At 39.3% G+C, this 14,294-nt stretch overlaps 1 protein-coding gene across 11 annotated transcripts in view; it reads right to left on the bottom strand.

Annotated features, from left to right (window-relative positions):
- OSBPL9 (oxysterol binding protein like 9) overlaps positions 1 to 14,294 on the bottom strand; it is a 166,666-nt gene that overhangs the window by 126,535 nt on the left and 25,837 nt on the right. For all 11 annotated transcript variants that reach the window (XM_031668562.1, XM_031668563.1, XM_031668557.1 and 8 more), the window contains exon 2: positions 3,075 to 3,125. In XM_031668562.1, coding sequence (XP_031524422.1) covers positions 3,075 to 3,125 — 51 coding nt within the window. The remainder of the gene's footprint in view (positions 1 to 3,074; positions 3,126 to 14,294) is intronic.

The following is a 14,294-nucleotide window of genomic DNA, read 5'->3' as shown; positions in this document are numbered from 1 at the left end:
TCTAGGTATCCCACATAAGTGGAATCATACCATTTTTGTCTTTTTGTAACTGGCTTATTTCACTTAGTCTAGTGTCCTTAAGGTTCATCTATGTTGCAGCATGTGTCAGAATCTCCTTCCTTTATAAGACTGAATAATAATAATAATAATAGACTGTATTTATACACCACATTTTTTATCCATTCATCAGTGGATGGACACTTGGATCCTTTCCACCTCTTGGCTGCTGTGAATATTGCAAATAATGCTTCTATGAACATGGATATATAAGCATCCGTTTCAGTCCCTGCTTCAATTCTTTTGGAAATATATATAAGTGGTTGTTTTTGAAGCCAATTCATTACCTTTAAAATTTGGTAAATAAAAGGAAATAATCAAGCACTCATCTTGCCTATTTTAACTGCACCACTGGGTAACCAAGTAATAGATGAAATGTCTCCTTATAAAATTATTTCTGAAAAAAATTAAAACAAAATGATAGCCTGTCATCATTTTGCAACCCTCAATGAGTTAATGGGTGTAGGCACCGAACGTTAATAGCTGCTAATATCAACAAAGGGCAAAAACTAGACATTATGTTCTTCCTACTAAAAGAACACACCACCACCTACAGTCTTGCCAAAGGGATCAAACCTAAGTCTGATCCAGTCTCTGGATTCAGCTGCCAATTTGCAGCAAAAACAATGGACAGAGGAATATAGCGAACTGCACCACTGTTGCAATTAGTAAAATCTATACTATGGAAAATTCTTACAGGTCAAAGGGTCTGGATTCTTTTGTTTTTTTCTTTTTTTTTTTTTTTTCAGACAGGGTCTCAGGGTCTCACTCTGTCACCCAGGCTGGAAGGCAGTGGCACAATTACGGCTCACTACAACCTTGACTTCCTGGGCTCAAGCGATCCTCCTGCCTCAGCCTCTCAGGTAGCTGGGAATATAAGCATGTGTCACCACATCCAGATAATTTTTTTTTTTTTTTTTTTTTGAGACGGAGTCTCGCTCTGTCGCCCAGGCTGGAGTGCAGTGGCCGGATCTCAGCTCACTGCAAGCTCCGCCTCCCGGGTTTACGCCATTCTCCTGCCTCAGCCTCCCGAGTAGCTGGGACTACAGGCGTCCGCCACCTCGCCCGGCTAGTTTTTTGTATTTTTTAGTAGAGACGGAGTTTCACCGTGTTAGCCAGGATGGTCTCGATCTCCTGACCTCGTGATCCACCCGTCTCGGCCTCCCAAAGTGCTGGGATTACAGGCTTGAGCCACCGCGCCCGGCCCAGATAATATTTTTTAATTTTTTGTAGAGATGGGGATCTCACTATGTTTCCCAGCCTGGTCTCAAACTACTGGGCTCAAATGATCCTCTGCCTTGCTTGGCCTCCCAGTGTTGGGATTAAAGGCGTGAGCTACGGCACCCAGTTGCTCCGGATTCTTCAAAAGACAAATTGTAAACAAAAGACATCAAGTTAAATAAATAGGTAAGAAAACTATAGGACTTAGGGATGCACATTTGGGTAAAAAAGTATAACCAAATACAAGAAGTGATTACTTTAGGAGACACATAAGGGATGTAATTTATTTAACTGGGGCATGTGGAGAGGCTTCAGGTACAGCTGGCAAAATTCTATTTCTTAAGATGGTAGTTAGAAGGGTTAATAATTAATTAAGCTATATTTAAAAGCAAAAACAAAAAAAGACAGACAAAACCAGTGGATTAACTGTAACAATGAGACAGTGGCCTAAATCCAGATGGAATTCAACTGCAGTGCTCTCTCAAGACAGTTCTGCCAAAGTCTCACTACTGAACCTATCTCAAGCCAAAAGAGCAGTTAATACCAGACTGACTGGTGACTGAGGTCAACAGCAAGTGCTTAGAAAAGTAATTACACGAAGCAGACAAAAGAGAAACCAAAGGAAAATTTTAGGGAAAAAAAAAATTCAACTAGAAGTTGAATTTTTAAAAATCTTTGTGCTATCACATATATACCATCTGTTTGAAACAGGCCTGTCTCACTTCCATCCTGCAAATCTCCCATACCTACTCCTATCTCAGTGCCAGGATTTTTCTATTATAATTTGGTGTCTTTCTCAGCGTTATTTCCCAATTCTATCAAGGACTGTTAATAATGGCAATAATATGTTTACCAAATATATTCACATCTTCAAAAGTAAGGATGCAGAAAAAAAAGATGGAAGAAAGAAGTCAACAGGGTCCTGAAGAAAAGGCTCCTAGAAGCTGACTAACCTAGTTATGATAGAAGCGACTTTTCTTCATATACAATGGAATATTAGAAACTGTATCCCTAGCCATGCATTCTTTCTTGCCTTTACTTATTCAAACAATGGTGGAAATTGAAAGCAGCATGAAGCTATAGGTACGCACTGTAAGGCAGCCACTAGCCACATGTGGCTATTGATCCCCTTCTCTGAAGTACAGCTAGTCCTAATTGAGATGTAAAAGACACACTGGATTTTGAATAGTTAGTATGGAAAAAAAGATTGTAAAATATCTTAATAATTTTTTATTAATTACATGTTCAAATAATAATATTTCAGATATATTGACCTAGACAAAACATTAATTTTGCCTGTTTCTTTTTTCTTTTGAAATGTGGCTTACTAGGAAACTTTAAATTATAGATGCAGCTAACATTGTATTTCTACTGGACAGCACTGCTATATATACCATGATTAAACAGTAAATAGGAATAGGAAAAACAAAGCAGCAGCAGCTAACAGTTGGGATTTTTCCATTTTTTCTACTGTTAATATACCACCAACACTATAACTCATTTAATTTCCAGCCCTTGTCTCTTGTCTGTAAAGCAGAGGTTTAAGAAAATCAGTACATGCATTAAGTCATAAACACAACATTTAATCATGGGCCAAAATAACTGAGTTCTAGTCCTGGTTCTGATACTGACTAGCAGTTAGTTGGAGAAACTACATTTTCTCTCTGAGACTTAGATACCTGCCCCTACAATTACGTAAGGAAGCTAAACTAAATTTAGACTTCCATAATTCTATCAGAATACAATTTTCTTCTTTCTGTCAAAATTGATTTTCATAAAAATGAATAAATACTCACTCTGAGTCTAACACATCCTCTGCGAGAGCCTCTCATCATTTTGTCCTTGGACTAAAAGAAAAACAAAGCAGTCAATGAATAAAACATTAACAGACTGGTAAATTGTTTTTAGAATCATCTGGGGAATAAAAGGACAAGATTTACAGTAATACCCATCCCTTCTGCCAACTCCCCTTCCAAAAAGAAATTACTTATGGACAGGAAAATACACAGATTTTAAATGAAAATGTCATACAGTCTATATAAATTAACCTAATCATAGAACTTTACACATACGTTTAATGTAACATAAATTAAATCATTATTTTCATTCCTTCTTCATTCCCTTAAGTACGAGTGTTTCTCATACTTTAGGGAGTCAGAGAACCACCTAGAAGGCTAAGAATCACCTGGAGGTTTAAGAATCACTCCCAGATAATGATTTTTGTTTGTTTGTTTTGTTTTGAGATGGAGTCTCACTCTGTCGCCCGGGCTGGAGTGCAATGGTGCAATCTTGGCTCACTGCAACCTCTGCCTCCTGGGTTCAAGCGATTCTCCTGCCTCAGTCTCCAGAGTAGCTGGGAATACAGGCGCCCGCCACCACGCTCAGCTAATTTTTGTGTTTTTAGTAGCAACGGGGTTTCACCATGTTGGCCAGGTTGGTCTCGAACTCCTGACCTCAGGTGATCCACCCACCTTGGCTTCCCAAAGTGCTAGGATTACAAGTGTGAGCCACTGCACCCGGCTGCCCCCAGATAATTCTGACAAAGGCAAACAGAAGACCATACCTCAAGAAGTATTGCTTTAGCTTTACCTCTGCAATTCCCTGGGTAACATTTTTGCTTCTGTGACTTCTCATCCAATGTCCCTCAGTTTGGAATTTTCTTGACCCAAATGCTCTGCCTCGTTGTCATTCCAATCACCTTAGCTCTGTCTGATTTAGATTTCCACCCTGACTCCCAGAGTCTTCTGTGTGTTCCCCTGTTGTGGCATGCATCACCCTGTGTTATAATCGCTGGTTTACTTCACCCACAAGACTACACATTCCTTAGGGGGTAGGAATTGTATCTGACTTATGCCTCAGAACAGTGTCTGTTACATATCAGGTGCTCAAAAAACATTTACTGATGAAATGTAACTTAACCTTTCTGTGTCCCTTACTAAACTGAGCCAAGCAAAGCCTATGTTATATAAAAGTGCTATGTTTACATTCAGTAAATATTCCTAACAGTAAATTAGTCATGTGCAATACAACAAAGTAACACCTCAAATAATGGAAGTTGAAATACTTAATACTTGAACAACTGGTAGTTTCCTGTACTCCACCTGTGTGAGAAAGCAGCAAAACAAGCCAATATTGTTTGACTATGTTTTAAAGATGATTATCCCGCTTGAAACCATAGATGCCCTATATCCAAAGTCTTGAGCTGTAAAATTCATGTTCAGAAGTGATTACTGAGATACTAAAGAGAGTATTCTTTTTGTTCTACCTATAAATATCAGGACTCACATATTTTAGGAAAAAAATTTCTCAATACCAAGCAGAATTGAAAAGAGTTCTTTACTAATAACACAGTTAGTGAAAGAAAACAGTTGATGAAAACATTCCTTAAGCATTTAGTAGCCCTTTCTCTGTACCCTATACTTATCTTCCCTTCAAAAGTGTAAAGGAAATACATAAAAATAATAATTAGATCTGAAAATCCCTGATGAGGTTAGAATACAAAATTAACCCAAAAAAGGTAAAACTAATATATTCATCCTTGATCCTCTTCTACTATAACACAATTTTTTAAATAAAATTACAGTAAACAGAAAAAAGGCAAGACAGGTCCCAGTGGTAATACAACTATTAGGGTTACAAATTAAAAAACACTAAGAGGGCCAATTATAATCCTAATCGTTTCCTAATTTCCTAACCCAGCACTTTCAGAGTCTGAGGCAAGAGGGTCGCTTGGGCCCAGGAGTTCAAGATCAGCCTGGGCAACATGACAAAACTCTATCTCTACAAAAACTACAAAATATTAGCTAGGTGTGGTGGTACACAGCTATAGTCCCAGCTCTCAGGAGGCTGAGAGGTGGGAGGACTGCTTGAGCCCAGGAGGTCAAGGCTGCAGTGAGCCATGACCACACCATTGCACTCTAACCTGGGCAACAAAGCAAGATCCTTTTTTCAACAACAAAAAAGAAAACACTAAGAGAGATAACTGAAAATAATTAAAACAAATACAACTAGGAAATCATCACACAAATCCAGAATGTGTGACATTCTACAAAACAATTGGCTTAGATTCTTCCAAAATATAAAAAAGACTAACATGTAAACAACTGTAATAGAGCAAAAATAAGTGTTGTGGACTCCAGAAGGCTCCTCCCTGTCAAGGAAAAAGATGAGGGAAGGAAGCAAAACTGAAATGATCAGGTTTCAAGTTTCAACCTGGGGCTCTAAAAAAGAAAGAAAGAAACGGGGGCCGGGCGCGGTGGCTCACGCCTGTAATCCCAGCACTTTGGGAGGCCGAGGCGGGCGGATCACAAGGTCAGGAGATCGAGACCACAGTGAAACCCCGTCTCTACTAAAAATACAAAAAATTAGCCGGGCGCGGTGGTGGGCGCCTGTAGTCCCAGCTACTCAGGAGGCTGAGGCAGGAGAATGGCGTGAACCCGGGAGGCGGAGCTTGCAGTGAGCCGAGATCGCGCCACTGCACTCCAGCCTGGGCGACAGCGCGAGACTCCGTCTCAAAAAAAAAAAAAAAAAAAAAGAAAGAAAGAAACAAGAAATCTGATAAAAAGAGAGGGAAGGTAGTGGGGGGAAAGGCCATTTCAAGACAAGGGAACAGCATCAGCAAAGGCACAGATGTAGAAAACTCTACTTTCCTATTCATAGGAGAGTAGATGTATAGACAACAGCATAGGGTGCAGAGAGGAACTTACAGATAAGACTGAAGGCCAGGAACAGTGGCTCACACCTGTAATCCCAACATTTTGGGAGGCCGAGATGGGCAGATCACTTGAGTGAGGCCAGGAGTTCAAGACTAGCCTGGCAAACATGGTGAAACTCTATCTCTACTTAAAAAACAAAAATTAGCTGGGCATGGTGGTGCACGCCTGTAATCCCAGCTACTTGGGAGGCTGAAGTAGGAGAATCCCTCCCTTGAGCCTGGGAGGCGGAGGGTGCAGTGAGCCGAGATAGCGCCGCTGCACTCCATCCTGGGCAACAAAGTGAGACTGTTTCAAAAAAGTTAAAATTAAACATTTTTAAAAATGAGGCTGAAAAGAAGATTACGGGGACCAGATCCTGAAGGGTCTGAAAAATACATGGAGTTAAGGAAATTTAACTTTATTCAATAGTTAATGGGGAGCTACTAAAGAGGGAAATAGCATTCTTAAAGGTGTGTTTTAGAAAAATAACACTGTTAAATATGAGGACTTGGAGAAAGGGATAATAGCAACATTAATAATAACAATAACAGAAGCAGCAGATTCTCACTTATTGCTGTCCCTTATGTAACAGGCACTTTATATACAGTAAACCTTACAAGCCTTTGCATGGTAAGAATAACTCCTATATTACAAATGAAAGTGACACTAGGGATATCAAGTAAGTTACCCAGTGTTACATATGTAAAATGTGGCTGAGTTGCATAGTTGGAAATGCCTGTCCTGCAAATCATTCTCCCAGACCTTAACTGAGCTCTAATAGCATCAAATTCTCCTCTTTCACAATAGCACAGGGCCCTCTCCCTCACTCTCCCCACTCAGCTTTAATGTGGGGCTGTAGGGAAGCTGGTGTGACTGCTTCCACCAGACACAGCCTTTTCTGACAAAGGAAGCTGACCAATCACAGGACCCACTACCCCACAGGGCAGGACAGAGTCATCTCCCAGGAAGTTTTTCAACCAGGGTGAAGGGAAGAGCTCCTTCCTATCTGCTCTTGAAGCTGTGAGGTACAGAAGCCACTGGTCCTGTGCCTTCTATGTGAAGAAAGCAAGCCTACACAACAAGAGAAGCAGAGAGATGAGGAGGAAAGTCCCAGCTGCCAGCGATCTTCAGCTACATCCTGGTCTGAAGCAAATCTGTCTAAGCCAATGCCATTCACCAAATATTAGGTTATTTCTGATGAATCCTAGTAGCTTCTGGTAATGACAGAAAGGTAGCTGACATAATGCCAGCAATCTTCCTACTGAATGTTACCTTACCAATGTTCTGAAACCTGCTAACAAATGTCCTTTTTTAAGCAAATTGGCACAAATAGATATGTGGTCTACAGCCCAGTAACTGTCACTCTCTCTGCCTCCAGCTACAAGGCCCAGTACCTTAAAAAAGGACCACTCTGAAATGAATGCTACAGTCTTTTCAGCTGGATGACAAAACAGGATTACCCCCATGAAGTGGAAATATCGAACTCATATGTTCTACTCCGAAGGGGTTCTCGGACTACTCCTGAGCTCAAGCAATCCACCTGTCTCGGCCTCCCAAAGTGCTGGGATTACAGGCACGTGCCACTGTGAATGGCCAAAAGTTGGTTCTTTAAAAAATCAACAAAATTGATAAATCATTAGCTAGACTGACCAAGGAAAAAGAAGGGGATTCAAAGTACTAAAATCAGGGATGAAAGAAAAAAACAGTATCATCAATCTTACAAAAACAAAAATACTCTAAGGAAATACAATGAACAACAAATTAGATGAAACCAGCAAATTCCAAGAAAGATATAAACTGTCAAAACTGACTAAAGAAAAAACAGAAAATCTGAATAGACATAAAATAAGTAAAAAGACTGAATTAGTAATCAAAAAACTTCTCACAAAGAAAAGTCCAGGCCCAGATAGTGAGTTCTATCAAATATTTAAAGAATTAACGACACACCTTCACAAACTCTTCCAAAATACAGAAGAGGGAACACTTTCCAATTTTTTCTATAAAGCTAGTATTATCCTAATATCAAAACCAGAAAAAAAAAATCATAGGGAAAAAACAGTATCTATTTCTAATACAGATGTAAAAATTCTCAACAAAATACTAGCGAACCAAATCCAGCAACATATAAAAAGGATTATATACTATGACCAAGTGGGATTTATCCAAAGAATACAAGGTTGAGTCAATGTATAAGAAACAATCAATATAATATACCATATTAATAAAATAAAGAACAAAAATCACATGATCATCTCAAAAGACACAGAAAAGGTACTTTTAAAAAAATCTAACACCACTTCATGATTAAAAAACCACTCAACAAACTAGAAACAGAAGGGAACTTCTTCAACTTAATAAGGGGCATCTATGAAAAGCCCACAGGTGACCTCATACGTAATGATGAAGGATTAAAAGCTTTATACCTAAGAACAAGACAAAAATGTCTTATCTTGCCACTCCTACTCAACACTGTACTGGAGGTACTAGCCAGAGAAATCAGGCAAGAAAAAGAAATAAAGGCATCTAGATTAGAAAGGAAGAGTTTAAAGTATCTCTATTTGAAGAAGACATAACCTTACATATAAAAAAGCCTTACATATAGAAAGACAGAACCTTACATATAGAAAATCCTAGAGGGCTGGGCGCAGTAGATCACATCTGTAATTCTAGTACTTTGGGAGGCTGAGGCAGGTGGATCACTTGAGGTCAGGAGTTCAAGACCAGCCTGGCCAACATGGTGAAACCCCACGTCTACTAAAAATACAAAAATTAGCTGGGAGTGGTGGGTGCCTGTAGTCCCAGCTACTCGGGCGGCTGAGGCTAGAGAATCGCTTGAACCCAGGAGGTTGTAGTGAGTCAAGACTGCGCCACTGCACTCCAGCCTAGGCCACAGAGCAAAACTCCATCTCAAAAACAAAAAACAACAACAAAAAAGAAAATCCTAAGGAATCCACACCAAAAACAAACTATTAGAGCTAATAAATGGGCTCAGCAAAGTTTCAAACACAAATTCAATAACAAAAATTAATTGTATTTCTATACTTTTAGATTTAAAAAATTTGGAGCTATAACTAAGAAAACAATTCCATTTATAATAGCATCAAAATGTAAAATACTTAGTAATAAATTTAATAAAAGAAGCATAAGACTTGTACACTTAAAACTACAAAACACCACAAGGAAATTAAAGAAGACCTAAATAAACAGAAAGACACTTCATGCTCTTAGATTGAAAGACTTAACGTTGTTAAGATGGCAGTACTCCCAAAATTGATTTACAGATTCAATATAACCCCTATCAAAATCCCAACTGCCCTTTTCTGTTGTAGAAATTAATAAGCTGATGCCAAAATTCAGTGGTTATGCAAGGGACCCAGAATAGCCAGAACAATCTTCAAAAAAAAAACAAAATTGGAGGACTCACACTTCTCAATTCCAAAATGTAATACAAAACCATAGTAATAATAGACAGTGTGGTACTGACATTTGGATATGCATAGGATCAGTAGAATAGAGTTGGAAGTATAGAAATAAACCCATACATACAAAAATCAAGTGATTTTTCTTTTTACAAGAGTGCCAAGACTATCCAACAGGGAATAGTCTTTCCAACAAATGATGCTTAAACCATATGTAAAAGAATGAAGCTGGATACCTACCTTATGCCATATAAAAAAGTTAACTCAAAATGGATCCAACACCTAAATTTAAAGGGTAAAACTATTAAGTTCTTAGATAAAAACGTAGGTACAAATCTTCATGACCTTGGAATCAGCAATGATTACATGATACCAAAAGCACAAGCAATAGAAGAAATATTTAAAAACTGGGCATCATGAAAATTAAAAACATTTGTACTTCAAAGAACACTATCATGCTGAGGCAGGAGGATCCCCTGAGCCCAAGAGTTTGAGGTTATGAAGAGCTATAATCGTGCCACTGCACCACAGCCTGGGCAACAGAATGAGACCCTGTCTTTAAAAAACAAACAAAAAACACTATCAAGACAGTGAAAAGACAAACCAAAAAATGGGGGAAAATATTTGCAAATCATATGTATCTGGGTAGGGGTGTAGTATCGAGAATATATAGAGAACTCATACAACTCAACAATAAAAAGACAACCCAATTTAAAAATGGGCAAAGGATGTGAATAGATATTTTGCCTAAGAAAACAAGTTAAGAAGATAGTTTCAGCTGGTGATAAGTGTTAAGAAAATAAAGGAGGGTGATTGTCTTAGTGCATCTTGTGCTACTGTAACAGAATACCGGAGACTGCATAATTTATAACAGAAATTTATTTTCTCACAGTTTTAAGGGGCTGGGAATTCCAAAATCCAAGCACCAGCATCTGGTGAGAGTCTTATTTATCACAGAGCACACGGTGGAAAGGCAAAGAGCACAAGTGAGCGAGTCTTTTGTGATGGTGTTGATCTGTTCACAAGGGGACTGCCTAAACACTTTCCATTAGCCCCCACTTCCCAACATTGTCGCAGTGTTGCAGTTAAGTTTCCAACACATGAATGCCGGGGGACACATTTAAATTAGAGCAGTGACGATCAGAAAGTTATTTTTGGGAAAGGAGGTTCTACTTTAACTTAAGTAGCTTGAAAAAACTCTTCAAGGAGTTGATACAAGAACTGAGATTTGAATTAGAGGACCCAGTGAAGTGAAGAATCTGGGGGCAAAGTCCCAGGCAGAGGGAAGAGCAGGAAATGATTCCTCAGTAGACTTGCTCTCCCATCTCGGCAAGGGCTATTTCACATTTTCTCCACTCTCTCCCTCAGTACATCTCCACCTGCCTTTCTCACAGGCATTTAAAACTCAACATGGGCTGGGCACGGTGGCTCACGCCTATAATCCCTGCACTCTGGGAGGTCGAGGTGGACGGATCACATGAAGTCAGGAGTTCGAGACCAGCCCGGCCAACACGGTGAAACCCCATCTCTACTAAATATACCAAAATTAGCTGGGTGTGGTGGCACACGCCTATAATCCCAGCTACTAGGGAGGCTGAGGCAGCAAGAATTGCTTGAACCTGGGAGGCAGAGGTTGCAATGAGCCAAGATTGCACCACTACACTCCAGCCTGGGCAACAGAGCGAGACTCTACCTCAAAAACCAAACAAAACGAAACAAAACTCAACATGTATAAAACTAACTCATGATCCTGTCTCTCTTCCATCCAATCAGTCAAAGTCCCCTCATTTCTGTCTCATAACAACTCTCAAATCTTCTTTCATGAGGTCATAATTGAAAAAGAAAACAAACTCTCAAAGCCTTCCATTTAACCTCATCTCTACTATCAACCACCCCAATCCAGCCCTCTAAAATACATCCCAATATTGTATCACCTTCTTTTTTTTCTTTTTTTTTTTTAGACAAAGTCTCACTCTGTTGCCCAGGCTGGAGTGCACTGGCACAATTTTGGGTCACTGTAACCTCTGCCTTCCAAGCTCAAGTGTTCTTCCCACCTCAGCCTCCAGAGTAGCTGGGACTACAGGCACGTGCCACCACACCCAGCTAATTTTTTTTTTCCTTGTAGAGAAGGGGTTTCACCTTGTTGCCCAAGCTGGTCTCAAACACCTGGGCTCAAGCAATCCACCCACCTCAGCCTCCCAAAGTGCTGGGACTACAGGAGTGAGCCACCGTACCCAGCCTGTATCACCTTCTAATTCTTCTCTATCTCTTCTTCCTCTCCTCCAATCCTTTCTCCACACAGGAGCCAGGAGTCTTTTCAAAACATGAATCTGATCGGGTTACTTTTTCGATTGAAAGACAAAACAAGCAAGCAAGCAAAAAAAAAAAAAAAAAAAAGTATGGCTCTATATTGCACTTAAAATAAAATGCACATTTATTAATTTGCTCTCTATAGAGACCCTGCTTGGCCTGGCTCTAGCCTACCTCAAAAGACCCCATCATCCCTGGACCCCAGCCACACTAATCTTTCAGTTCCCTGAACCAGCTAATCACTTTCTCTCCTGAGGACTTTTACATGGATTGTTCTCATTGCCTGAAGTGCCTTTACTCATCTACCCTCACTCCTTTTACTGGCTAATTCCTACTTAACCTCAGTTCCCTAAGAAGGGAAGCTTTACCTGAACCTCTAGAGTAGATTACCCTTCACTTCTAACAAGGGTATAATAAAACGCTTTTTTTCCCATAATACTGTGGGAAAATAAAATCCTATGGGTTTGAGTGTGTGCCCCAAAAGTTCATGTGTTAGAAAGCTAATCCCTCTGACCTCATGAATAGGTTAATGAAGACTCTGTCCTCCTTGATGAATTAATGTCACTATCACAGGAGTGTGCTCTTTATTGACAGAATGACTTTGTCGTAAAAGCAATTTCCCTCACCTCTCCTGGTCTAGCTCTCTCACCACGTGATGCCCTCCACCATGTTATGAAGCAGCAAGAAGAAACTATGCTCTTCCAGCTGCTAGAACCATGAGCCAAAATAAACTTCTTTCCTTTATAAATTATCCAGTCTGCGGTATTCTGTTATAGCAACAGAAAACAGACTAAGACATAAAATGTCCATGGATTTCTCAGTGTTCTTCTAAAAAGCTCTAGGGTCCTGGCAACATTTCTGCATGCCATAAGGATTAGATCTTTTGGTTTCAACTAGTCTGGAAGGATAATAAAACCCTCTCTAATTTCCCAGAGAAGTTTGAAAAGTTACAGCCTGGAGCAGTTCCCCAGGCTAAGCTTCCAAGGTGCTAAGAAAAAGGGTACAGCTATCTCCCTAGATATTTGTGTGTAAAAAGAGATAAAACCCCAGATAGGCCAAAGGGTTGGAGTTAGGATTTAGGCTTATTACCTTTCCTAAGTGACCCTTTCATGAGGGGAGTGGGACAGTTGCCTATTTCCCCTTCATAGGAGAGAAAAAAAATTTTTCCTTGTCCCCCACCTACAGAGTGTCTGGCTACTCATGTAGGACAATTGACCTGGCTTTTATAGCATCACCCTAGGGATAAGGACTAGGGCAAAAGTAGGCCAACACATTTATTATTATGAAATGTCTCTGATTCAGAATACCTTGTGTGCATTCATTAAATTAATAAAGATGAACAATTAAGAGCCTGCCAAGTACTTAATCTATAAATCTATAATTAAACAATTCTGAAATTACTTAATTTCATCATCCCTATTAGCCTTAAATTCTAGGAGAATATTGACCTATTACACGAGGAAACTCAAAAAATATTGAATAAATGATAGGAAGGAGACATATAAGTACAGCTAGCCATTTAAAGTTTCATTAACTTGATCTACTATGCCTCAACAGCCAGTAATCTGAAGCTTCAATTATTATTCTGATTATGTTGGTCAGAAAACTAAAATTGGCTCCCCAAAGACAAATTAAACTTCATAGATTTTAGTGTTACTAAGTCTGTTAGACCTGCCTCAAAGGAAAAAAAAAATTTGGCCTTTACGCTAGCTACCACCTTTATACCCACTTGACACTTACCTTTTTTTAAAAGTCAGTACTTTTTCTGTAAAGAAACATCTAAGGAATGCTGATTCCAAACATTCTAATCAATACTGTGTGCCTAGCTCTAGGCAGCAAACACCTTAGGATATCTAGATTCTCTTCGGTATACTGTCAGTGCGAAAATCAATTTATTCTGTAGATCTAAACAGATATTTATCTTGGCATTGACTGGTGCTCCCAGGAAGCTGAGAAACAGATCCTAACCTCCAACTGTTACATTATCAAAATAGTTGATGATATAATCAACACATTTGTAAGCCCCTGCTAGAAGTAATCTAGGATGGGGTTAAGTAACCAAAAGCAGCTTTTTGCTGGCTATAGAATAAAGAACCTTCTGGAAATCAGTAAATTAATAAAATCAGAAACAATTTTTATTTTCCCAGGGTAAGAAATTTCTGAAAGAGTCATATAAGTCTATCAGAAAGTAAAACTTACCTTGCCAAAATTAATTTCACAAACTGTTCTAGAAAATATCCTTCTAGGGATTACTTAACGTGAGAAACATGTATTTATAGGAATACATACTGCAATGGACTGAATGTTTATATCCACCCAAAGTTCATATGTTGAAATCTTAACCCCCAAGGTGATGGTATTAGGAGGTGGACCTTTGGGAAGTGATTAGATCACAAGGGCAGAGCCCTCATGAATGGGGTTAATTCCCTTATAAAAGAGGCCCCAGTCAGAGCAACAATGAGATGACCTGCATTCTCAAGAGAATAGCTCATAATAACCTCAAATCACACAGCAGTCTGCCTGCTTAGTCCATTTCTTAAATCCTCAGGAAAAAAGTAATGTAAGAACATACTAAGAACTATTTAGCTAAATG

The sequence above is a fragment of the Papio anubis genome, chromosome 1 (assembly GCF_008728515.1).
Source record: "Papio anubis isolate 15944 chromosome 1, Panubis1.0, whole genome shotgun sequence".
Classification (NCBI taxonomy): Eukaryota; Metazoa; Chordata; class Mammalia; order Primates; family Cercopithecidae; genus Papio; species Papio anubis.
This window is presented reverse-complemented; position numbering and strand designations above follow the sequence as displayed.